At 41.1% G+C, this 24,282-nt stretch overlaps 1 protein-coding gene across 1 annotated transcript in view; it reads right to left on the bottom strand.

The window, feature by feature from the left end:
- The window catches only part of LOC132824533 (low choriolytic enzyme-like), a 44,920-nt gene that overhangs the window by 11,523 nt on the left and 9,115 nt on the right, over positions 1-24,282 (bottom strand). The window contains exons 3-6 of the mRNA XM_060839166.1: positions 17,696-17,813; positions 14,649-14,827; positions 10,671-10,752; positions 2,217-2,344 (exon numbers count right to left, since the gene is read on the bottom strand). Of these exons, the coding sequence (XP_060695149.1) occupies positions 2,217-2,344; positions 10,671-10,752; positions 14,649-14,827; positions 17,696-17,813 (507 nt within the window). The remainder of the gene's footprint in view (positions 1-2,216; positions 2,345-10,670; positions 10,753-14,648; positions 14,828-17,695; positions 17,814-24,282) is intronic.

A 24,282-nucleotide genomic window follows, 5' to 3' on the forward strand; every position in this document is an offset into this window, starting at 1 on the left:
ACCCGGAAGCGGCAAGGACAGACCACTATAAATGCCGGAAGAAACATCAAAGAAGCGCTTCGCAGGAGGCTCCACAGCACTGATGATGTCTCCTAGCCAGGGGACGAAACGTTTGCAACAAAAACTTCCAGCTCGGCGAACAGAACCACTACAACCTACACATATAAATAGAAAGCGAGTCATGCCACCAGCGTTTCATCTGGAAGCTCATTGATGACGTTACGTAGTATGGTGACAAAACGTCTGAAAGCAAACCTTCCAGCTCAGTGAGCAAACCTACATCCAGAACCTCAACCTGAGCTACAAATCTTCTCGCAACTCATTAATTTAATAATTAAATGTACAAATAAGAAAAGAGTTCATAAGAGTAACATTTCAAACATCACTATATTGCTTTAGAAGTGATCAGTTTCCCATCTGGAGAGGTGTGCACTATTCTCTGTGTCACTTGTTTGTTTTGCCTCTAGTTGCTCAAACTCAACATCACCGCACAACCATCATAATCCAAATGCCTCTAATGAGGAAGGTGATGTGTAGGTGATGAACTGGTTGCTGTTCCTTTGTAATGTAGCACCAGGACCAACAATGACTTTACATGATCTGGGCTGGTTACATACTTTGGAAACATCTATGTGTTTGAATTTTTAACTGATATTCGCTGCCCAGAAACAATCTTGATAGTTCTGTACTTGCTTCTCTCATTGTGTATCTCTTTCATCTTCCTCTTTCTTGAAGAAAGATGTTCTGTCCCAGAATGGTTAGGCATTTGGTTGATAGGTAATGTTTTCCACAATTGCCTTCTCAGTATACTTTGTGCAAGGGATGGTTATCATTTCACCATCCATGTTGCACAAAAATGCAGCAATCAGATGAAGCAATCTTGCCTTGTTTCTTAGTGCTTAGTGATCAGTGCGTATTATACATTCTGTTAGACTGTTTTAGTATGGATGCTGGTGTGACAATGTGATATGGGTCACTCCCCACCTGGTACATATGTCCTGAAACAGCATTCCAGATTACTATGGTCCATTGTCAGGTATTAATTGTTTTGGGATACCCAATAAGTAGCTTTCCACAGAGAGCTGTGCAGGCAGAGTCCTTGTGTACTTTTAAGGCTGGGATAGATTCTTGATCAGTGGGGAATCAAGGATTATGGGGAAAATGCAGGAAAGTGGTTGTGAGGAATGTTTAAGCAGCCATGATCCTACTGAATGGCGGAGCAGGCTCAAGGGTCAAATGGCCTACTCCTGTTCCTATTTGTTATGGTGTTATGGTTATGATCTTAATTGCTTTCATGCCAGAAGTAGCCTGCATAGTTCCTGTCAGTTGTCCAGACAGTCTGATAAACGAAAATTGTAATTCCGCTTTGCAAACAGGGACCTGGAAGTCCTGGTGGATGGGGTGGTGCAGCAAAAGTCATCTTCTTTCCATAAGGACTTGGCAGAGTACACCACGATATCAGATCTTGCCAGGCTAATCCAAAGTTTTCTGCAGGGTCAATGCAATATCTAAAAACTCTTTACGACCCTCGTCTACTTACCCATTTAATTTTTGCACTGTTCTTGAAGTTCAGATTAAATCACACCCTGACAATTTACGTTCACTTTCAACCAATCTTTTCAAAGGTATCTCAGATTACAAACTTCTGTTTGAAAAATTAAGTATTTTTCTTAATTTCTAACTTTAACTTTGGATAACCATTCTCTGTGATCACATTAATTCATTCTGACGTCAAATGGTGAAGTAGGAAACCAATGGCATTCTTTTTACTTTATAATAGATTTATTTACTGAATGCAATATTGCATATTCCTACCTCATCATTACCCAACATCCAAGTTCTCAGAAGGGTCTCTGATACTCTTTTGAAACCATTAATAGAAATTAAACTAAATTAACAAGTGGCCACTCCTCAAAGGGGCACTCCAAAACTGAACTGTTTAATTTATAAGTACATTTAAATTTCATTTCTGGAAGAGATAATGTACTCCAAGAAGTTCCTCTTGATATGTGCTCAAAATACTACAACGTAAGTCCTTAACGTTAACAATGCAGTCAATATACTGTTAATTCCCATGAACTCCTACATGTCTCAACTGCTAAATTTGTCATGTACAGGGATTAAATTATTCTGTTTTATGAATGGACAGAAACATTCTGTCTGTGTTTAGCATATTGATGAAGTTTCATATAAATGAGTTCATACAGTGCACTTACTGCAATTATACAGCTTGTTAACCTTCAAAGCATCGAGGTGAGACATTCCATAACGTTGTCCAATATATATCCTTGAATTTGGTTTCGGAATAATGGTAACACTTTTTCGATCTTTAGAAAAAGCATATCTGCAATGAGAAAATAAATCTTTAAACTTCTGCCCAGAATACAACTTTCAGATTTTACATTGGACTACCAAATTCTATATTTACTTTAGGAACAAGGGGGCATTTAACTTATTGCCTGCAAAAAGCAAAAACAAAGCACCACACAAATCAATTTCTGTACAAGGCAGCCATTCTTTCAACTCTTCTATGTGAACTACATATTAATGCCACCTCAAGGTTCTTGAGAAGTACAATCAATGCTGTTTGAGATGGATTCTCTGCCTCAGCTAAGAGGATAAGACATACTAACACCAGCAGTGTTGAAGCAGCCTATAGCACCAGCATCGAAGCCATGATCATCCAAAATCCACACTGCTGGGCCGGCTACATGCTTAGGATACCTGAGTTTCAACTGCTAAATCAAATCTTCTTCACCCAGCTCAAGTAAGACACTCAAATGAGAGGAGGTCAAAAGAAGTGTTTCAAAATCTCCCTAAAGGATTTCCTCAAGAAATGCAGAATCGATGTCAAGATGCGGGAGACTCTTATTTAGAAGAAACCGACTTGCAGGAAACTTTGTATGATAGGACACAATTCTTTGTAAACAACCATTGCCAAGAGGAAGTACAGAAAAGGAACTGGAGAAAAGAATTCCAGTGATTTCAAGGCCAAGGATGTGTGTGATTAATGAGTGATTGCCAACAACGATTACTTACAAATTAAAGAACTCCAATGACTTATTCAACTATGAAATTTAGTAACATAAAAGTTCGAATCTGATATTCAATATGTCATTGAACCCCTTTCACTCAGTTTCTTTTCATTTGGCTGTAAACATTGCCACAGTTCAGCTGTTGGCCATGACAGAAGTTGACTTTTAAATGAAGGTTTGAATTGAAAGAAGTAAACTAAAATTGAGGGGCTTAAAATGAGGTCATTTACAGTCAGCTGTAGGAAGTCACAGTTTATGAATTTCAGACTCATAGTATACTGCTCAAGTTATTAGTATAATATTCTTGGCATTGCTCGCCTAAAACAGATTATATACTGAGTCTGCAGAGGGATGCAAAACAGGATCTTGTTGGCTCATACCTTTGGCTACGTTTTACATGAAGCTATATGAGAGCCTCAATCATGTGATGTAGCATCATTTGGCTGTGATGATATATATATATATATATAGTGTTGAATTAGCATATTAAAGTTAGAATTGTACCAGTCTATTCCATTGCCCACCTCAGCTAGTCTCTGATTCTCATTTCTACATTGTGAAGAACCACCCAACCACAACTTTAAACTCTGATATTTGCACTTCTTAATATTGTCTCTTTATTGCTGTTCTTTTTGTCCTTTTTTTTGATGTTTCACGAACCTGTCAGAATAATTCCTCCTCTCAAGTAGATTGGGTATTTGAGTCCTGCAAGTAATGTCTCCAACTTTGCTGGACAGAAAGGGAATTGGTAGGTGGCTCAGGTTCACTCCCTAGATCATTACCTGGTTTGGTAAATGAGTGCAACATCTCTGGCCAGTTAGAATTATAGAATCCCTGCAGTGTGGCAACAGGCCATTTGGCCCAACAAGTCCACACTGACCCTCCAAAGAGTATCCCACCCAGACCCATTCCCCTACCCTATTACTCTACCTTTACCCCTGACTAATGCATCTAACCTACACATCCCTGAACACTATGGACAATTTAGCATGGCCAATTCACCTAACCTGCACATCTTTGGACTGTGGGAGAAATCAGAAAACTCAGAGGAAACCTATGCAGTCACAACAAGAACATGCAAACAGACAGTCACCTGAGGCTGGAATTGAACGTGGGTCCCTGGCGCTGTGAGGCAGCATGGCTTACCGCTGAGCCACCATGCTTCCATGATGCAGGAGACTCTTTCAGTTTAGTAACAAGTCCATGACTATTTCATCTCTCTGTCCAGCAACTTATATGATGTTGAACCATTTTGCTGTTCAGTTGAACGTTGGCTGAGAAGTACAAATTGGATGGCATGGTTCACTTCAGCAATGTTTTCTGTGTAGGCACTCATCTTTCAGCTTCACCATTGTCTTGAGGACATCTTGGTGAGCTGTTTAGGCACCTTTTGATCTGAGCACATTACAAATTAGCTTTCTGTGCTTCCCTGATTTCATTCACTTGCTGAGTGGCCACTGGAGTCACCCATCACATACAACAATATGCTGGTCTGCCTGTTCACCTTCACATGAGGCCCAACATAGTATTATATCTACAAAATCTCCAATGCCATCTCAGCCATGCTTATCCTTCATTGATATTTTGAAGCTTTTTAGTATACTTTTTCATAACTGTTTTATCCTACAATATTTTAGTCTCATTTGACTAACATAAAATATTGAATGAGTCTGCAGATGCACGTAAAGAGGAGCTTTCTTAGAACACAGCTTACTGGTCCACATCTTTTATAAAGCTGGAGAGATTCAATCATATCAAGTTACACCATTTCCTATCATGATGTATACAGCTGCCATTTGATATATGAATGGGTCAAAATTAATCTTATATATACCTGTAATTCAATTTGTAAAATGGACTGACCGCTGAAGTGTCAGTGTGAGGAGTGTTAACACCTCGTGGAGTTTTCACCAAGTCCATCCACATCATGAATGCAGCAGCGCCTATGCAATTGAACACTTGGAGACAGACTGCGAGCCTTTGGATTGTCATGTCCAACACACAAGCCAGTGCATGCTGGAGATGTGTACACCTCTATGATCTCTGAAAAGTAATGGCAGCGCCAAAGAAATATGGACCCAGTGGCCACTCCTTTAACTCATCAGGAGTATAGAAAGAACAGCTGATCCCTGAAAGTATTAAAGAACAGCATTAGGGGCTCGTTCAAGATATTTTCAACAAATGCCCTTAGGGAGGAAATTCCAGGATTTTAATCGAATAATACTGAAGGAACGTCGATATATTTCCAAGTCAGGATAGGGAATGGTTTGGAGGGGAATTTGCAAGTGGTGGTTCCCATATATCTGCTGCCCTTGTCCTTCTAGATGGAAGTGGCCATGCTTTTGAAAGGTGCTGTCTAAGGATCTTTGGTGAATTTCTGCAGTGCACCTTGTAGATAGTACACACTGCTGTTACTGAGTGTCAGTGGCAGAGGGAGAGTTTGTTTGTGGATATGGTGTCAAATAAGCAGCTGCATTGTCCTGAATGGTATCAAACTTCTTGAGTGTTGTTGGAGCTGCACTCAAGGAAGCAACTGGGGAGTATTCCATCACACTCCTGACTTGTACCTTGTAGTTGATGGAAAGGCTTTGGGCAGTCAGGGGGTAAGTTATACCTAGCCTCTGATCTGCTCTTGTAGCCATTGTATTTATGTGTGAGTCCAGTTGAGTTTCTGGTCAATAGTAACCTCCAGGATGTCGATAGTGGGTGATTCATTGGTGGTACAGCCACTAAATGTCAAGGGACAGTGGTTAGATTGTCTCTTACTGGAAGTAGTCATTCACTGGCATTTGTATGATGTGAATGTTACTTGCCATGTGTCTGCCCAAGTCTGGATATTTCCAGATCTTGTTTCATTTGAACACGGACTGCTTCAGTATCTGAGGAATCGCAAATGGTGCTGAACATTGTGCAATCAATGGCAAACATTCTCACTTCTGACCTTATGATGGAGGGGAGGCCATTGATAAAGCAGCTGAAGATGTTTAGGGTGAGGATACTACCCTGAGGAACTCCTGCAGAGATGTCCTAGAGCTAAGATGACTGACCCCAACAACCACAATCATCTTCCTATGTGCCACAAAGCCTCCAACCATCAGAGAGCTTGCCATTGTTTCCTACTGTTTCTGGTTTTGCTGGGGCACCTTGATCCCTCAGTTGGTCAAATGAGATTTTGGTGTTGAGGTCAGTCACTCTTACCTCTCCTCAAAGATATTACTGTCAATGAGCTGGTCAGTGATATGAGAAGAGCCAGGGATTAAGGATCTGTAGGTCTATGTGATGTACAATGCCAGGTCGTGTGTTATTTCCTTTTAACCCTGCTCTCATCAGCGTGTCTTGCAGTCCTTTGCCTCACTGGACAAGATATTTACATCACCCGAGCGTGGCTGCAAACACTTTTTTCTAACTCTGCACTTTTGATTTCCGGCACGATAGAAGGCAACAGTGAGCAGACTGCAGCTTTATGGAACTGTGATCTCCAAATATCCAAATCACTTTCCTGGTAGCCCATCCAGTAAATCCCAAAAGGTTCACACCTTGCTGCTCAATCCATGAGGCTACAACTGCCCACCTTTCTCCTCAGCTCCTGACTTATGACAGGGCAATGCCAGGAATGGCTGTAGATAGTCACTGCCTTGAAACCAGGGTGCTCCTGACCATGCTTTACCATATCCCTTTTTTGTATCTATGGATAACCCCATTCCCACCTTCACAAATGTCATCACCTTCCCCCAGTCCCATAGGATATGTTCCCAATTGTCCCACCGTGGCAGCAGGCCCTTTCCTCACCACCATGCCCCCCCCCCCCACTCTTTTTCCTCACTTTCCATAGATGGAGAGGGTGCTTACCCTCCACAATGACCTAACTAGACAACACCAGATGAAAAATACCCAGACCCCTGACAGATGCCTGTACATCTTTCCTTCGGCATTAGTCCTGTATTGTGGACTGGCTGCAAAGCTGCCACAAGACTGACTATAATCCACACCCCGGACTGCAAAGGCATGAATCCCCTGACCGAGAAGACCTCAACTGGACCCCTGAATGTGGCCCATCATCTGGACTGGAATGGGCTGCTGACTGATGGGTGCTTCCATGCACTTTGTTGAGGGCTACTTGCCTAAATTTTTCACATACAGTGCTTGCGTGCTGCATATACAGTCTGTTTGTTGCATTAACTGATGACATGTGGTTATAGGTGTGAGATTGATGTATACCAAGATTGGTGTATACATTGGTGTATACCGAGATACCACCCTCTTGACTGTTGACCAGCAATGCAAGCTGCCTGGTTGCTTGACTGCACTAATTGGCAAGGCAAGGCAGGGCAATGGATGATGTGAGAACGCAGACAGCGGCTAAATGAGACAGCGATAAGAGAGCAAGCAAGCCTGGTTCAATCTGTAAGTTGGGTGCCTGTCCTCGCAAACAAAGTAGCTCCGCTGCAGCCTTCCTATGCTAATTATCGAAGCATCCTGTAATGCAGTCCTCTGCTTTGTGAGCTGCCTGTAATGTATCTGAGAGAGGCTAGGATGGTCAAAAGTGGCTCAGAGAAGCCAGATGAAAATATCCATGAAAAGGTGTGGGTGTGGTTGGTATACATGGATGAGATGTGTGTGCGACTAGTGTCCATATATCATGGACACCTCGCTTGTTTAACATGTCTGATAAGATTAGAAGTTGAATGTTAATGAGGTGAATTGGTCATTAACAAAATGATGACAATCAATAATCCTCTTCATCTCATCACTCGTCAAAAGCATAAAAGACAGAGTAGTTGGGGCTCTTGTGGTGCAGTGGTATTGTCTCTAACTCTCGGCCAGAAGGCTCATCTGTTCCAGCAGTGTGTCATGTCCGAACAGTTTGAATAAAAATATCTAAAAGATGGACTGAGATCTTCTGATGTTGACAGACGCTTTCTCATCTATTTCTGCCACAAATCTCATCCTCGCCCATGTTGCTCAGACCCCTATACTAGTTTGCTCATAATCTCTTCAAAGGTTTAATGTCTTATTTGGCTCATGAAGGAGTCTGTTTGGCATTAAAGGGATTTGGTTAATTTCAGGTTATAGCCAAGTTGTCAACCAGTTTTGTAAAGTGTTTAAAGAATGGGTTTCGTTTATAATAAAATTTATATTTTGAGCTTATTAAAAATGAAAATGACCAGACCCTGAATCTATGAGCCACATGGTTATTATCTACAGACACAAACTAAAAATGTTCAGGGCTATCAGCTCGGAACTATGTAACCTCCTAGAGTTAGCATGTGTTTGGAAGGAGTGGATGGCCAACTCATCCCACAGTCCATAAAGATTACATCTGTCCTGCGTTCCTAAGCCAAAGACTTGTTCCAAAGAGCAACTGAGTATCAGTGTGCATCTCCCAATCCTTAGCCCACCACTGTCACTGGTGCCATTTTCTCCTGATTACACCAGTTTATATATTCTGTCTGTCATGAGGAGGGTCAAACAGCCTTTGATTCTCCAGCATTGTTGGCAGGATACAATTATATCCACATTGCTTTGACAGCATGCTATCACCAATCTACAGAGTTTGTCAACAGAAGAGACTCCCAGTCCATCTGTGACCAGCAATGCCAGATATCCTGAGATCTGGCATGAAACATTCACACTAAAGAGCTCAGAGGTTCATGCATCTTTCCATATTGACATAGCTAACAGGAGACAAGGATGATCCCTCCATGGGTAACTGATGACAACTTTGCAGAACTCTCAGACTGACACAGAATAGAGCTATAACACTGATCATACTTCTACCAGGGCCAAAGTGAATCAGATCATAGGTATCTTTTGAGGCCTGGACCAATCTGGTGGGGCTTTACAGAATAGCCCAGAAAGAGTGTTCCATGTCATTGTGGCATGTTGTGTTTTCACAGCTTGAGCCAACTAAGCAGGGAATGTTTGAGTGCAGGCAAAATGGGGGATTGACAGCAATTCTCTAAGGATGGGAATAAGGATCAGGACATTGACAAGGAAGAACATCCAATAAACCATTGTAGAACTATGTACCATTGAGCATAAGAGCCTAGAATTGAGTTGGGTTTGGATTTCTTTCCTTTTTTATTTTCCGTTGTTATATGGCAAGCAGCCCTTGGTCAGTCAGCAGTACAGATAGATTTGCTTATATATGCACTCCATGAACTTTTCTGTTGATGTGTAAATGTTTTTTTTTATCTATCTTATTGCATCTTGAGTTGATCTCACCTTAAGGTATCTGCACTTTACTGGTCTTCGTCACCATTTCAAAGAAAGCACTGAGATAGGACAATGGCATGATGCTGAGGTTCGGTAACTATAAGGATGATGAAGTTGCACCCATTCAAAATACGAGCAGTCCTTTAAACATGTTAAGGGTGAAAGGGGTTGTAAAACTATTAAGAGTTCAACCGGTATATGGAATCCGAGTATTGAGCAGTGCAGTCCCTCATGGAAGGCAGCAGGATGGTAAAATCCTAAGGCACCTCCTTTCATCATTCCATCATTGGTTAGCCTTCAATATTTTAGAGTCAACATAAAATATTAAATTGTCCTGAAGAGCTTTAGCATTATGTAGGACAGTGTTTAACCTGAGAAATGCAGCAACTTTTCTCACTAGGTCACTCAGTTGTGAAGTAAACTGGAGATGTGATGTGCTGAATATATGCCTCTCAGTCTTGGATGGCTGAAAGACAGAGTGAAATGTTGCCTGCAGAGATGTGTGGAATTATCATTGATTTTATGTTCTCACTTACAAGATGGGCAAACCATACTACTATCCCTGCGAAATGCTTGTAGTCTCAGTGTTGTCCACATTACAGTAATTGAAGGATCCCTAATGTTTGATGATATTTATAGTCAAGGAGTTGGTTGTTTGTGAAAGCTGACAAATGCTTGGACATTACGACTTATTTCATTTTGGATGTCGAAAAGATTGCTCATATTTCAAATGCATATGACTTCATTGGGTCTGACAATGACAAAGACGCCAGAACAGATATTTTAAGAGAGTAAGTGAATATATACTTACAAAAGTGTAAGATTATTTGCAACAAAGTATCACCCATGTCACTTATCCACCCTCAGTAGGTTTTATCCTTCTTTTCCCCTCCCACTATATGTAAGTCCAGTCTCAATGCCTGTAGCTGGGATGGAGGAAGGTTGCCCTGTAGCTGACCCAGTAGTTCTAGAAGGCTTGGCTGGTGATCACACGGGTATTTGGGCCTAGTACATCCAGGCTTGCTAAGAGGGTCCTGCCCAGATGCAGGCTCATACTCCTCAGCTTGAACCCCTGCAGGCTTTGACCACACAGGCAGGGAGGGAGCTCAGGGATTGGATATCTCTGGAGTTTCCTAAGAGGAACCTTTTGGGGTTCTTGTAAGTTGCTCCTCCTTCTCCTGTTATTTTCTTCAGACAATCGGATCTTACATTGATTGACAAATAGCACATAGCAGGTATTTGAGAAGGAAAGTGAATAAAGAGATTAACCTGTTTATTAAAAAAAGATGAAGTATAAAACCTAAACATACTAGCGGTGTTGCTAATTAAGAAAATAGTTTTAATTTTGTGTCCAAAGTGCAATCTTCTCACATTACATAGCTTCATTGCTGTAATGAAAAATGCAAATCTCACACTTACCTCCCATAATGCATGACTGAAGAATAATCGTACTTTGTCCCCAAGTTATTGGTATCCATTTTAACAAAATTGTATTCTGCTCCTGCAAAATAATACATTCACAAATAACTGAAATAATTTCTTACTTTGGCCTATTTAATATTCATTTTATTAAATTAATTACATAACCTTATTTACTCTATTTATCTTCAGGCAAGTTATCACAGAGGATTTTCGTTTACTTTAATGACAGAGCGTAATTTTAGGTTTCTCCAGTAGTGGATAACATTTAAGCCAAAGGAGATAGTCCAGATGAAGGGCTACATCTCATCCAAAGAAGAAACAGTGCGGAGAATACCTGTGGACAAGTGCGGCATTCCATCATCAACATAAACCAACTGCAAAAGGTTTTTGTTTAGTCTCAGCAGGCAAGGTATACAACGTTCATGTGGTAAATGGGTTTATTGTTCACGCTGTCCATTACCCTCTGGATGGCAAGGGGTGGCGTGGCTCTTAGCAATATCACAGAACTTGCAAAGCTCCTCAAGGATCTTGCTGTTAAAGCTGCATCCTCGATAACTGTGATTTTAACATGGACTACTGAAACATACAAACAAATCATGTACTAACATGCTGGCTATAGTTGATGCCTTTTGATCAGGGGCTGGAAATGACCTACCTGAACTTAGTGAAGACATGTGTGAGCTTGAGAACTTGCTCAATCACCGGAGTCAAGGATCGAAAAAATCCATCACAATGACCTCGAGAGGTCTCTTGTTGATCAGGGATCACTTGGTGGGATGAAGTTGCTTCTTGCTTTAACCAAAGTACACCTCTGATAATTTCAACAGGAGTCATAGATATGAGAAGGAATCCCAGATTGTTCTCTGTTGAGGACAGTTATCTTTTCCATTGCTTGGTGTCCTGCCCAATCTTGGACTACTAGCTCCTCAGCGTACTGCCCTAGGCAGTCTTTGACTGCTTCATTAATTATTTTCCTTCCATCATAAGGTCAGAAATTGGAATGTTTGCTGATGATTGCATAATGTTCAGCACCATTTGCAACTCCTCAATCACTGAAGATATCTGTGTTTTTTGCATAGAGATGTGAACTGTGTCCAGATTTGATAAATGGCAACTGACATTTGTGCCATACAAGTGCTAAGCAATGACTATCTCTAATAAAAGAGCAGCAAGCCACCATACCTTGATGTTCAAAAGTATTACAATCAATGAAACACCCCATTATCAACATTCTGGGGATTACCATTGACCAGAAACTGAACTGAACCAGGCAAATACATGCAGTGGCTCCAAGAGCAGGTCCAGAGCAGGGTTTCTGAGCCCAGGGCTCATCTGCTATATCCACATTTCTTTTCTTTTCTATTTTTTTTCCTCTTGTTCCTCGTCTTTTTTTTCTGTTTCATTTTACTAGCATCTTGTTGAGGAGCTTGGTCACGGTGACAGCATCAGCGGTGCTAAGTAAGCCCAGTGTGGAATTGTGGTGGTCAGTGAGTGAGCCCTGTGCGGACTCGTGGGCGGTTGGTGAGTGAGCCCAAGTGCGGACTCATGGGCGATGGTCAAGTGGGTCTGGTGTGGAGCTGTGACAGCAGTGTCAGAGAGAGTTTGGTTTCCTGGCAGCTTCCGCATCGACAAGGCAGTCCTAGCGTTGATTCACGGCTGCTGCAGTGGAGGTGAGTTTGATTTGATTTGATTTATTACTGTCACATGTACCAAGGTACAGTGAAAAATGTTGTCTTACATGCTTTACAGGCAAATCATAGTATTCAGGTGCATCAGGGTAAAAGATCAGAGCTTGGGTTCTCGATGGTGTCTGTGTCCAGGGTAGATTCATGGAGGTAGCAGTAGAGCTGAGTTTGGGCCCAGTCCGAGACCCTGCAGAATTGGCAACAGCTGCCTCGGAGATGTGGGCCTGAAGCAGGTTCATGGTGGCACTGGAGTCGAATTGGTCCATTGCAGTGCCCGGTGGCATCAGTGGCATCTGCATTGGTGGAGGTGAGATGGCGTGAAGAGTGGTGATTTCATTCCAGTGGCGCAGCAAAGGGACTTGTGCCCAGCCACCAGAACCATGGCCCATGGCAATGCACTTAACAAGAAAGACTGTAAAGTTGAACACTTCTTCTTTATTTCTTTATTCTTTTACCTTTATATTCTATGTTTTGGTTTACCTTTCTATGTTTTAAGATGGCACCAGAGAGTGGTGACACTATACATAACTTTTCACTTTATTTTGTAACAAAATACATGTGACAATAAATAAATCAGATCAAATCAAATCAGAGGCTAGGAATTCAGCAGTGAGTAATCCACCTCCTGTTTACCTGATGTGTGTTCAGCATCTACAAGGCACAAATCAGCAGTGTAATGGGTTTCTCTCCACTGGCCTGGATGAGTGAAGCTTCAAAATACTTCAGATATTTGATGAAGAACAAAGCAGCCCACTTGAGCGACCATCACATCCAACATTCATTCCCTTCACCAGCAATGCACTAAGGCATGAATGTATATCATCCATGAGATGCACTATCGGCTCTTTTGACATTACCTTTCAAAACTATGAGTAATATAACAAAGGCACACTACAGGTACAAGATCCTTTATCCGAAATGCTCGGGACCAGCTGTTTTTCGGAACTCAAAATTTTTCGGTTTTCAGAATGTGACAGTTTAATGGTGAAATTTTTAAAAATCTTACTGGAGAAACAGACTTCTAACTAAGAACATGATTGGCCAAGCCCCCCCACATGCCGCAGGTGAGTGACACACATCGAGTGGGTGTCGACTTAGGGGTGTTCACAGAGAAACCTCAGGCCTGTTGGTGCTTGGCCACGCCCGCCACGTCGCATCAGAGTGACACACATCGAGTGGGGGTCGACTTGAGTTAACTGTTTGCTCACCAAACAACGTTGTTGATGAGAGATAAAGTTCACAAAACGACCTTCGGATTTTGGAGCTTTTCGGTTTTTGGATGTTCGGATAAAGTATCTTGTACCTGTACTATGGAAACACCACTAAATGTAGGTTTTCCTCTGAGCCACACCTCATCCAGACTTAAACCTTATCTCCATCCCTTCACTGTTGCTGGTGAAAATCCTGAAACTTTCTTCTCAACAGTCCTGTGGGGCCTATGGATCCTGGTAACTGTTATCTGAATGGGCACAGATGCTGGTCAAGCCAGCAAATTTTGCACCCATCAACACATTTTAAAAAGTGAACTCCATTTCTCATATTATCTTGTGATGTTTTATAGAACATTGTTACAGGATATTTCACTATGGAAGACGTTTGCCTCGATTATAAGGATTTTAAAAATATAGTTCTTTATTTACATCCTATTGACAATATACACCCTAAGCTTTCAGTGGTTTAAGTTGCCGCCCTTCTCAGAGTCTCTACATAAATATGAGACAATGACACCCTCATTAGCTACCTGTAAATGCTCAATAGTTAACCCTTTATGCTACATCTGCTAATCCCTCCAGACATTTTGGTACAGCAAACAGCAGTAGTTCAATGAAGTCCATATAACTTTTATGCTGGTGAACATGACCTTTCCACACCTGGACAGGTTAAGTGGAGTTCAACAGTATATACCAGAAAATACTTCCATATTATCAGTAACTGCTGTGTCCATCATTAATTGCTAGTCATGAGATTGACATGATTACATGGTGGTGCCCACTCCACAAATCGCAACAACGAGAAAATGTGGCTTGGTTTCATTCAGGGAGCATTTTTGGGCCAAACTGAAAGCCTATAAAAGGACTATGTGCATTTTGACTTTCATACAGTCCTAAATAATTATTCTACTATTTTCTCTATCAACCTTTCAAACCCTACAAAACAGCTTCTGTGAAAACCAAGGTAAATGTTAATTTAGTATGTTTAGCATTTATTGTCCACAAGTGTTTTTTCTTAACCTCCAGTTATTGCCTTCTTTAACATCAGTTAGAGACAGAAATACCTTAAGTAAGCTTACCTTTAACAATATTTTTATAAACGATGGTTACATAGTCGTCACGGTCACTTCTATTTTGTTCATGATTAAAACCAATTGTGTGGAGTAACTCATGTTGTATAATGCCAGGCCGAATACAACCATTTCTATCCAATGAAACAAACTGCTTGCGTTTATTATATCCCACATTTGCCCAGCAGCTAAAAAGGAACAAATTAAACTTTTAAATTAATATTTCTATCCTAGAAATCAGATTTAATATTAATTGGTATCTTTTATACTAGAATTGCCAATATTAACGTGGAATGTAATTAATTTATGTAGGATATACCAATAGGTCAATGAATAAACCTGTGAAATGGTGTGGTAGCAAACAATACATTCTGGGCCCCAGACACAATTTCTTTTTTATGCTGAGTTAGTTACAATATGCCTGGGGAACAATAGTGGCATTTAAAATTTCCTCAGTATACCTAGGAAAGTAAGAAAGTGGGCCCTTGCTCCTGGATGTCATCTCATGAGCCTCTACATGAAATTATACAATGTAGGATATTCAAAAAGTATCAGGATCAGTTTCAGCAATAAAATGCATGGTTACATTTCATGTTTTGATTCTCAATTTAAAATTCTTCCACTTACTATTTTAAAAAAATGGCTGGCAAGTTCACATTAAATTTTTGGAGTCTAAACCAGATAGTCCTTGAAATTAAGTTATAATAGTTATAATTAAGGCATGTAACTCAACATTGAACAAGCTGTTTAGTACCTGAATCCCTCAGTAAATGTCTCACGTCTGTCTAAGGATAGCAACACTTAAGGCTAGTCTCCATTACTTAAAGCCAGACTGCAACAATTAAAGGTGAGGTGCAGTCAAGTTGTAGAAGGGGCTGAAAATAGTTACAAATGTCTTGAAGACCTGATTGAATTTTACTTTCGGTTTGAGAGAGAGAAGTGGATCTGAGACTATTTTTTAAAACTAAATAAGGTAAACTTTGAGGTCATGAAAACAAAGTGGCAAAGTATAGGCTGGCTAGCCTGACCTCAGTCATTGGTGAGAATTTACAGTCCACTATTAAGGAGGAGATTGCAGAGAAGTGCATGGTAATATAGGAATGAGTCAGCACGGCTTCATCAAAGGGAGGTCATGCCTGACAAATCGGTTCAAATTCTTTGAGGAGGTAATCAGCAAGTTAGACAAATTGGACATGATCTACTTGGATTTCCAGAAGGCCACTGACAAACCTGAAGGCTAAGCTTGTACTGCTTTACTGCACCCATAGCCTATTGTTCTCACAATTGAGAGAACGTTGCTCTGAATTCACAGTTTAATCGACAGCTCCAAGGAATGAGCTGCTTTTGACATGGGGCTATGATTATACATACATGTTCTATAACAGATTAAGTACTTGAAGGGATTTAACTGTATTGAATGGACTGTTAACAATTATTGTTTTTCGTATATGATGAAGCATGTAATTGGTAAATAATAAAGTAACTTTTTCTCATTTCAGAGAAATTCATCTCCTAATGTCTGCCTATGACTGGATAACTGGATACACCACCACCTCAAATTCCCCTCCAAGCCACTCATCATCTTTACGTGGAAATATATCACCATTCCTTCAGCTGGTCAAAATCCTGATACTCCCCGCTGTGTGTCTACCTACATGGACTGCAGAGGTTCAAGAGGGCAGCTCACCTTTCTCCAGGACAGCTAGGGTTGGGAAATAAATGCTGGCCCCAGTGATGCCCATGTCTCACAAATAAATAAAAAAAAGGTAGCATTGAGGATGTAAGGACAAAGGATTGGCATAAATCTGCACTAAGTTGCTACAGGAGCTGTAAGTGCCTTTGGGAATGTGGTTATAAATACATAAGATTATCTTGTAGTGTTATGGGGGGCAAGGAGGTGAATAGAGGAGAATTGGTTTCTATGCACCCATCCCACCAAGATTAAATAGCCCATTGTTATTGGTTTTTGTATCTTCCGTGAGTGTGAGAAACCTGGAATTTATTCCACTCTGTGCACCCATGTGGGAGCAAAATTACAGGCTTTAATCCTTACTTTTAATAGTTACCAAATACTTATTCTTTAGGTGATTATGGGTGCTATAAGTTTCCTTTTTGCTTTTCTTTCTTGATTTTCCACTCTTCTTGACATTTTTTTCTCATGCTTGAGATACTTTCATCCATGAAGTGAGAGACAAAATATCTGTTAAAAATTGCTCCCATTCTTGTTTCCATTATTAATTTCCAAGACTCATCCTCTAATATTTTTACTTTAACTATTCTTTTGCTGTTAAATACTTGGTCTTTTTGTCTGTTTTTATATTTACTGCCAGACTGCTCTTGTATTTAATTTCTTTCTTTCTTTTTTATTTGTCACTCTTTGCTGGCTTCTTTACTTGTTCTGGATGACTGATCCTTTGTTTCTGTTTTCAACCATCCTTTACTTATGTAGCAGTTAACCACAGGTGGTGCATCTTATTTGGAAAGACTTTCTATCTTAATGGGATATGTAATTGTTGAGATTTAAATTTCCACAAATGCCTGTCTCTTACATTTTAGTAGTTTATTTTCAGTTTACCATTGCCAGCTGTGTCTTTTGGTTTTATAATTTCCTTTTTAAGTTTAAGATGCACACTGCACCTCTTTCAACTCAACGAAACAGGTGACAGTAGTTTGCTGGTTCATATCTCAGGGCAATGCTCTAAGCAATTAGAGTCAGCTTGCATACTTTAAACAAAGCCTGGCAGTTAAGTACCAATCATCATTAACTGATACATTCTCCATGGCAACATCTCTCCTAATTAGAGTCCACTTGCCAACCAATCAGCACTCTACTCTCATATGTTAGATATACTGATATTCTTTTTATTGGTATTCTACTGAATTGTTGTTATAGATGCAAGCCAAAACATTTGACAAAACTCAAGTTCTATACTACCAGATAATTGTTTCAGACCCAAATTTCTTGGTCTGAATATCCAACTCTATATTCTTAGAAAAAAATTAAGTATAATGGATACATGACAACACAAACTCGTGAGGTATATTCTCCAACTCACCCATTTTTTGAAATGATTTTAATGTAATTTCTTTCAAATCGTCTATAGACAAACTTAATGCATGTTAGATAATCAAACTCTTTCATAGAGTTCTGTATTATACCTTGATGATATTTACCTGTAGTTATGAAAACATAATAAGGAACATGTAATTTACTAATTCGTTTATGACATTAATTTGCACTGCTATTACTTACTGGTCATAAAGCAATATAATGCAATAATACAATAATCTTACAAAAGAAACCAGAATAAAAATGTTGAGTGACATTCCGCTTTTATTGCTCATTCTGTGTGTGTTGGGGGGACGGAAGGAATGGGGCATTTCTTTCTCTGCACTGTCAGTACATCTGCAGTAAGCAGCAGACATCAGTAACATTTTTCATAAAGCATATTATGTCATAATGGTCAGTTTAGCCACAGACACCAAATTCCATGTATTTGCCAGAATAGCCTACATTGTTGATAAAGACTGTTAATATTTATAGAATCATACAATCCCTACAGTGCAGAAGCAGGCCGTTTGGCCCATCGAGTCTGCACTGACCATCCAAACAGCCCCACCCAAACCCATACCCCTACAGCCTGTAACCCTGCATTTCTCATGACTAATCCACCTAACCTGGGCATTTTGGACAATTTAATATGGCCAATCCACTTAACCTGCACATCTTTGGACTGTGTGAGGAAACTAGAGGACCTGGAGGAAACCCATGTAGACATGGGGAGCATGTGCAAACTTCACACAGTCACCTGAGGCTGGAATCAAACACAGAGCGCTGGTGCAGTGAGGCAGCAGTTCTAACCACTGAGCCATCCTTCTGGAAGTAGTTTTGAACTCAAGGGACTTCAAAAGCTGGGAAAATAGAGTTTCAGGGTTGTATTTTCACATCTGTGGCATTGGCAAGACATGCACCGCAGTTGGGAAGAACTGAACACAGTAACACCTATAAGCTTTCCAAAGAAGAAAAACAGTGTGGAATATTTATTTTGAGATCAAAAGGTAAAATAGAATAAATTCTATTATTGTATGTCTATATTCTATTCATGCATTTTGGTAGATGAAGCAGGGAGAAACAATGGTACAACTCTGGGAGAGTTCAGCAGCATAGCAACCTTGGGGCTCAAATGCATAATTCTCTGAAAGTGGCCAGGCAAGTTGAAACAGTTGTTAAAAATGCTTATAGGATCCATGGGTTTACAAGTAAAGGCACAGAGTATAAAAACAAGGAACAAGGGGGATGGTGAAGTCGTGGTACACTTTGGTACCAATGACATCACTAGGAAAAGGGATGAGGACCTTAAAAGTGAATATCAGGAGTTAGGATGGAAGCTAAAAGGCAGGACGAGCAGAGTATAACCTCAGGATAGTTACCGGTGCCACAGGTTAGTGAGTCCAGGAACAGAGAGCGAGTGCAGCTGAACATGTGGCTGTAGAGCTGGTTTAGGAGAGTGGGTTTCAGGTATGTGCATCACTGGGATACCTTCTGGGGAAGATGGGACCTGTACATGGAGGATGGATTGCACCTGAACTGGAGGGGTAACAATATCCTGGGAGAGAGGTTTGCGAAAGCTCTTTGGGAGGGTTTAAACTAGTTTGGCAGGGAGATGGGAACCGCAGCTATGGATCAGAGGATGGGGTAGCTGGTGAACAGGCAGATACAGCATGCAGAGAATCTGTGAGGAAGGATAGACAGTTGATAGGTCAAAATGGCAGTCAGTACAATGGCTTGAAGTGTGTCTATTCTAACGCAAGAAGTATCAGGAAAAAGGGTGATGAACTCAGAACATGGATCAGTACTTGGAACTACGATGTTGTGACCATTACAGAGACTAGGATCTCACCGGCAAGAATGTTTGTTGGATGTTCCGGGATTTAGATGTTTCAAAGAGAATGGTAGGGGAGGTAAAAGAGGTTGGGGAGTGGCATTGCTAATCAGGAATAGTATAACAGCTGGGGAAAGGGAGTTTGTTGAGTGAGGGTTTGTCTACTGAGTCATTATGGGCAGAAGTCAGAAACAGGAAAGGAGTAGTCCCTTTATCGGGAGTTTTCTATCAACACTTCAATAGCAACAAAGACATGGAGGAGCAGATTGGGAGACACATTTTGCAAAGGTGAAGAAGTAACAGGGTTGTTGTCATGGGTGACTTCAACTTCCCTAATATGGATTAGAAACTCCTTTGGGAAAATAGGTTGGATTGTGCAGACTTTGTCAGGTGTCCTAAGGAAGCATTCCTGACTCAAGATGAAGATAGGCGGACAAGAGGGGAGGCCATATTGGATTTGGTGCTTGACAACAAACCAAGTCAGATGTCAAGTCTTTCAGTGGGAGAGCATTTCACTGATAGGGATCACAATCCCTGACCTTTACTATAGTCATGGAGAGGGATAGGCGCAGATGGTAGGGACACTTTTTAATTGGGGGAGGGAAAATTACAATGGTATTAGGCAGGAAGTGTGGAGCATAAATTGGGATCAATATTCTCAGGAAAATGCATGGCAGGAATGTGGAGGTTGTTTAGAGAGCACTTGCTGCAAGTGCTGAATAGGTTTGTCTAACTGACTCAAGGCTGGGCAGGCAGGTCGGGGTGGGGGGAAGCAGAACGGTAGGGTGAAGGAACCTTCCAGAAGAGATGTTGAACATGTAGTCAAGAGGAAGAAGAGAGCTTACTTAAGGTTGAGTAAACAAGGATCAGACAGAGCTCTAGAGGGTTACAAAGTAGCCAGGACGGAACTTAGGAATAGACTTAGAAGAGCTAGAGGAGGCATGAAAAAGACTTGACGAGCAGAGTTAAGGAAAACCCCAAGGCGTTCTACACTTACATGAGGAACAAGAGGATAGCCAGAGTGAGGATAGGGCCGATCAGAGATAATGGAGGGAAGTTGCGCCTGGTGTCAAAGGAGGTGGGGGAGATCCTTAATGAATACTTTGCTTCAATATTCACTAGTGTGAGGGATCTTGTCATTTATGAGGACAGCGTGAAACAGGTTGATACACTCAAACGTTAAGAAGGAGGATGTGCTGAATATATTGAAAAACATGAGAATAGATAAGTCCCCAGAGCCAGATGGGAAATATCCATTGGGAAACAAGGGAAGATATTGCTGCACCTTTGGCAATGATCTTTCCATTCTCCCTGTCCACTGGAGTAGTACCAGATGATTGGAGCCTGGCAAATATTATTCCCTTGTTCAAGAAAGGGAATGGAGACCACCTTGGGAATTACAATCTTACATCTACGGTGGGCAAATTATTGGAGAGGATTCTGACAGATAGGATTTATGATTATTTGGAAAAGCATAGCTTGACTAGAGATAGTCAGCATGGCTTTGTGAAGGGCAAGTTGTGCCTCGCGAACCTTATTCAATTCTTTGAGGATGTGACAAATCACATTGATGAAGGCAGAGCAGTGGATATGGTGTCACATGGATTTTAGCAAGATGCCTGATAAGGTTCCCCAGATAGGCTCATTCAAAAAGTAAAGGAGGCATGGGATATAGGGGAATTTGGCTGTCTGGATCCAGAACTTGGCTGGAGAAACAGAGTGGCAGTTGATGGAAAATATGAAGCCTGAAGCTCGGTGACCAGTGGTGTTCCGCAGGGACCTCTGCTCTTTGTGATTTTTATAAATTACTTGGATGAGGAAGTGGAAGGGTAGGTTAGTAAGTTTGCTGATGACACCAAGGTTGGTGGAGTTGTGGATAGTGTGGAGGACTGTTGTAGGTTGCAACAGGACATTGACAGAACGTAGAACTGGGCTGACAAATGGGAGATGGAGTTCAACCTGGAAAAGTGTGCAGTGATTCATTTTGGTATGTCGAATTTGAACGCTGATTACACAGTTAAGGGCAGGATTCTTGGCAGTGTAGAGAAACAGAGCGATCTTGGGGTCCATGTATATATATTCCTTAAAGTTTTCACACAAGTTGATAGGGTGTTTAAAAGTTTCGAGATTAGGCTACAGCTCTATAAAGCTCAGGTTAGACCACAGCTGGAATACTGTAGTCAGTTCTCGGTGTCTCATTATAGGAAGGATTGGAAGCTCGAGAGGGTGCAGAGGAGATTTACCAGGATGCTGCCTGGACTAGAGGGCATTTCTGATGAAGAAAGGTTGAGGGAGTTAGGGTTTTTCTCAATGAAGCGAAGAAGGATGAGAGGTGACTTGATAGAGGTGTAGAGGACAGCGAAGAAGGTTACCTCAGATTACAACAGGATCTTGATCTGATGGGCCAATGGGCTGAGAAGTGGCAGATGGAGTTTAATTCAGATAAATATGAGATGCTGCATTTTGGGAAAGCAAATCTTTGCAGGACTTATACACTTAATGGTAAGGTCCTAGGAAGTGTTGCTGAACAAAAAAACCTTGGAGTGCAGATTCATAGCTCCTTGAAAATAGAGTCATGGGTAGATAGGATAGTAAAGAAGGTGTTTGGTATGCTTTCCTTTATCGGTCAGAGTATTGAGTACAGGAGTTGGAAGGTCATGTTGTGGCTGTACAGGACAGTGGTTAGGACGCTTTTGGAATATTGCGTGCAATTTTGGTCTTCTTCCTATTGGAAAGATGTTGTGAAACTTGAAAAGGTTCAGAAAAGATTTACAAAGATGGTGCCCGGGTTGGAGGATTTGAGCTAGAGGTTTACAAAATCATGAAGGGCATGGATAGGGTAAATAGACGGCCTTTTCCTTGGGGTGAGGGAGTCCAGAACTAGAGGGCATAGGTTTAGGGTGAGAGGGCAAAGATATAAAAGAGATCTAGAGGGTAGCTTTTTCAAGCAGAGAGTGGTGCGTGTATGGAATGAACTGACAGAGCAAGTGGTGGAGGCTGGTACAATTACAATATTTAAAAGGCATCTGGATGGGGATATGAATAGGAAGGGTTTGGAGGGATATGGGCTGGGTGCTGGCAGGTGGGACTAAATTGGGTTGGGATATCTGGTCGGCATGGACAGATTGAACCGAAGGGTCTATTTCCATGCTGTACATCTCTATGACTCTATGAAGTCTACAACATGATGACTGACATAGATAGAGTGGATAGCCAGAGACTTTTTCCCTGGGCTGAAATGGCTATCACAAGGGGGCATAATTTTAAGGTGATTGCAGGAAGGTTTAGGGGAGACGTCAGAGGTAGGTTCTGTACGCAGAGAGTGGTGGGTGTGTGGAATGCACTGCCATCAGTGGTAGAGTCAGATAGATTAGGGCCACTTGAGCGACACTTGGATGATATTAAAATGAAGGATATGAAGGTTAGTCTGATCTTCGAATAGGATAAAAGGTCAGCACAACATCGAGGGCCGAAGGGCCTGTACTGTGCTTTAGTGTTGTATGTTTTATGTTCTAAGGAAGTGATGCTGCATCTCTACAAATCACTGGTCAGACCACATTTGAAGTATTATGTTCAGTTCTGGGCACCTTATTTAAGGAAGGGTGCTAAAGCCCTGGAGAAAGTGCAAACAAGATTTGCTAGAATGATACAAGGAATGAGAGATTTCAAATAATAGGATAGATTAGAGAAATTGTGCTTATTCTCCTTATATGAGAGAAAATGACGAGATTACCTTATTGCATCGTTTAAAATTATGAACAATTTTGACAGGGTACAGAGGGATATTCTGTATCTACTAGCTGGTATGGCAGTAACAAAGGATCACAATTTCAAGATTAGCAACAAGGAAGCTAGGAATGAGATAAGGAGAAACTTTACTCAGAGAGTTCTTAGGATTTGGAATGCACTGCCTGGGAGAGTGGTGGAGGGAAATTCCACCAGAGGTTTTGAAGAAGAGCTATTTGAACGATATATCTATTTGAAAGTGTTACATTTAGAGGGCCTCAAAGATAGGGCTGGAGAAAAACACTAGCTAGTTAGCTCTTTTGGAACTGGTACAGGCAACTGTAAAGTTCTTTGATTCTAGGTCTAAACTGGAAAAACAAAGTTCTTGGTTTCATAGTTCTATTATGTTGCTTATAATCCTGTCAGCACATTAGAACATGACTGAGCAGCTTGTTTTTAAAACTGTGTTAAGTGACCAAACATATAGTCAGAGATGTACAGCACACTCATGCTGACCAGATATCCTAAATTCACCTAGTCCCACTTGCCAGCATTTGGCCCATATCCCTGTAAATCCTTTCTAATCATATACCCATCCAGATGCTTTTAAATGTTGTAAATGTACCAGCCTTTGCCACTTCCTCTGGCAGCTCATTTCAAACACACACTACCCTCTGTGTGAACAGGTTGCCCCTTAAGTCCCTTTTAAATTTTTTCCCTCTCGCCCTAAACATATACCCTCTTGTTCTGGACTCCCCTACACTAGGGAAAACACCTTGACCATTCACCCTATCTGTGTCCCTCATGATTATATAAACTTCTAAATACCACCCTCAGCCTCAAATGATCGAGAGAAAACAGCCCCAGCCTGTTCAGCCTCTCCCTATAGACCAAACCCTCCAACCCTGGCAACATCGATGTAAATCTTTTGTGAACCCTTTCAAGTTTCACAACATCTTTCCTACAGCAGGGGACTAGAATTGAACGCAGTATTCCAAAAGTGAACTAACCAATATCCTCTACAAGTGCAACAT

The sequence above is a fragment of the Hemiscyllium ocellatum genome, chromosome 18 (assembly GCF_020745735.1).
Source record: "Hemiscyllium ocellatum isolate sHemOce1 chromosome 18, sHemOce1.pat.X.cur, whole genome shotgun sequence".
Classification (NCBI taxonomy): Eukaryota; Metazoa; Chordata; class Chondrichthyes; order Orectolobiformes; family Hemiscylliidae; genus Hemiscyllium; species Hemiscyllium ocellatum.